Source organism: Helobdella robusta (assembly GCF_000326865.2).
Source record: "Helobdella robusta unplaced genomic scaffold HELROscaffold_6, whole genome shotgun sequence".
Classification (NCBI taxonomy): Eukaryota; Metazoa; Annelida; class Clitellata; order Rhynchobdellida; family Glossiphoniidae; genus Helobdella; species Helobdella robusta.
In genome coordinates, this window is record NW_008705330.1 from 1372462 (window position 1) to 1374367 (window position 1906).

Genomic DNA, 1906 nt, shown 5'->3' on the forward strand with positions numbered 1-1906 from the left:
TTAGAGAATGCAAAAAATGTATATTGTTAACCAGTCAACTCGCTATGTTACTAGTGTTGTCAACGTAGATTGGTTACCTGTCCTGCTCTCATCACTTGTTGATGGCACTACAAAACTTCTTGGAGTTCCAAGGTTAGCATCTGGATTAGGACGAGCAGCTGCTGATGCAGTTCATGAACAGATAAAATCTTGAAAGTGTGAATCAATGGTTATTGGCATGTGCTTTGACACGATAGCTTCCAATACTGGAAAACTCAATGGAGCTTGCACTCTTCTAGAAAAAGCCATGGGACGTAATTTATTATGGATGGCTTGCCGTCATCATAAGTTTGAAGTGCTGCTTGCCGGTGTATATAGTGTTTGTCTTGGAACATCCACTGGACCAGAAATTTTATTCTTCAAAAGGTTTCGTGAAAAATGGACAGAAATGAATCACACACCAGAAGCCAGATCAATCCCTTTGATAATTGTTTCAGATGCAATTAAAGCATTCATCAAATGTCAACTTGAGGTCAGACATTCTCGAGATGACTATTTAGAGTTTCTACTTCTTGCTGCACAAATAGCTGAACTGCAGGTTGATGTAGCCATTCGCAAACCTGGTGCACGGCACAGGGCACGATGGATGGCAAAAGCCATCTACGCATTAAAAATTGAACTATTATTCACCGTAAATAAAACCATGTTTAACTTAAACAGCTCGAGAATTACAAGGTATTCAACGTTTGAATCGGTTTATCATTTGTGTTTATCTTCAGTCATGGTTTTCATGCAGGCTCACTGCTGATGCACCTGTGAATGATATTTTGTTGATACAGCGTTTGTATGACTATGACGATGCAGTTCTTGGTTTGACGATTAAAAATGATGATGCGTCATTTTTGGTACATGAATCCAGAATTGACAACTCTTGTTCTTTTTTCATCTCTTCTGTATGACAAAGAAAAGACTGATCTTGTCCGCACAATACAAGCAGATCGAGGCCCACATCTGATGAAAACACTACCATAAGTTTTGACAATTTTCTAAAACATTTTTTGAAACATCTAATATTGATGCCAGTTTTCTTGATGTACTTGTTGAAAACTGGTCAGATACTCCTTCTTTCCAAGTTGCAGCAGTGTTTGTAAAGAATCTGGTTTGCATCAATGACTCTGCAGAACGGGGAGTAGCGTTAGTACAACATTTCAATGAAACAATCACCAAAGACGCAGAGCAGAAACAGTTTTTGCTTCAAGTAGTTGAACAGCATAGGAAAAACTTTGCAGAATATAATCGTGAACTGCTAGCAAAAATTTGAATTATTTGCATTAATTAATATTCAAGCGAACTGAAATTCAATAAAATCTTGTTTTTCAATCATTTTTGACCTAATTTTTGAAATTAAAAAATAAAAGGCATTGCAGATTTATATATTTTTTCACAATTATATATTTTGTTTCATTTGTATAAACAAATCATAAAACATTTATAATCATATCATATAACACTGTATCAAAAGTTGGTAGCGAACGATCAAACACCAAAATCGGAAACTTTCGACCCCTTGGGGGACCTCTAAACATTGTCCAAATGGGCTAAAATTTAGCAGGTAAATTACTGTTACCATACAGACATATTTAATGGGGTGAGACATCAATATTTTAAAACTTCATATTTTTGGGACACCCTAATATATATATATAGTTTATATAACATATATATATCATAGTTTTTATGATTAAGACAAGGAGTTTGAAATCAATCGGTGGCCTATAAAGTTCATCCATGTTAAACTGGCTTGGTCTCCAGGCCAGAGTGTTATTCGAACTTTTTTGTTTTGTTCTGGAAAATAAAAAGAGTACTTTTGATTTGATACATACATACAAACATGTATATATGTACATTCAATAATTTAAGTCTGTTC

At 34.9% G+C, this 1906-nt stretch overlaps 1 protein-coding gene across 1 annotated transcript; it reads left to right on the forward strand.

Moving 5' to 3' along the window:
* Positions 1 to 205: 205 nt before the first annotated feature.
* HELRODRAFT_164080 (hypothetical protein) lies at positions 206 to 1300 on the forward strand (the record flags this gene model as incomplete). The annotated part of the gene is made up of 2 exons (XM_009029124.1): positions 206 to 714; positions 1063 to 1300. 2 exons carry the CDS (start codon positions 206 to 208, stop codon positions 1298 to 1300), a joined length of 747 nt encoding a protein of 248 aa, XP_009027372.1.
* Between the last annotated feature and the right edge of the window lie 606 nt (positions 1301 to 1906).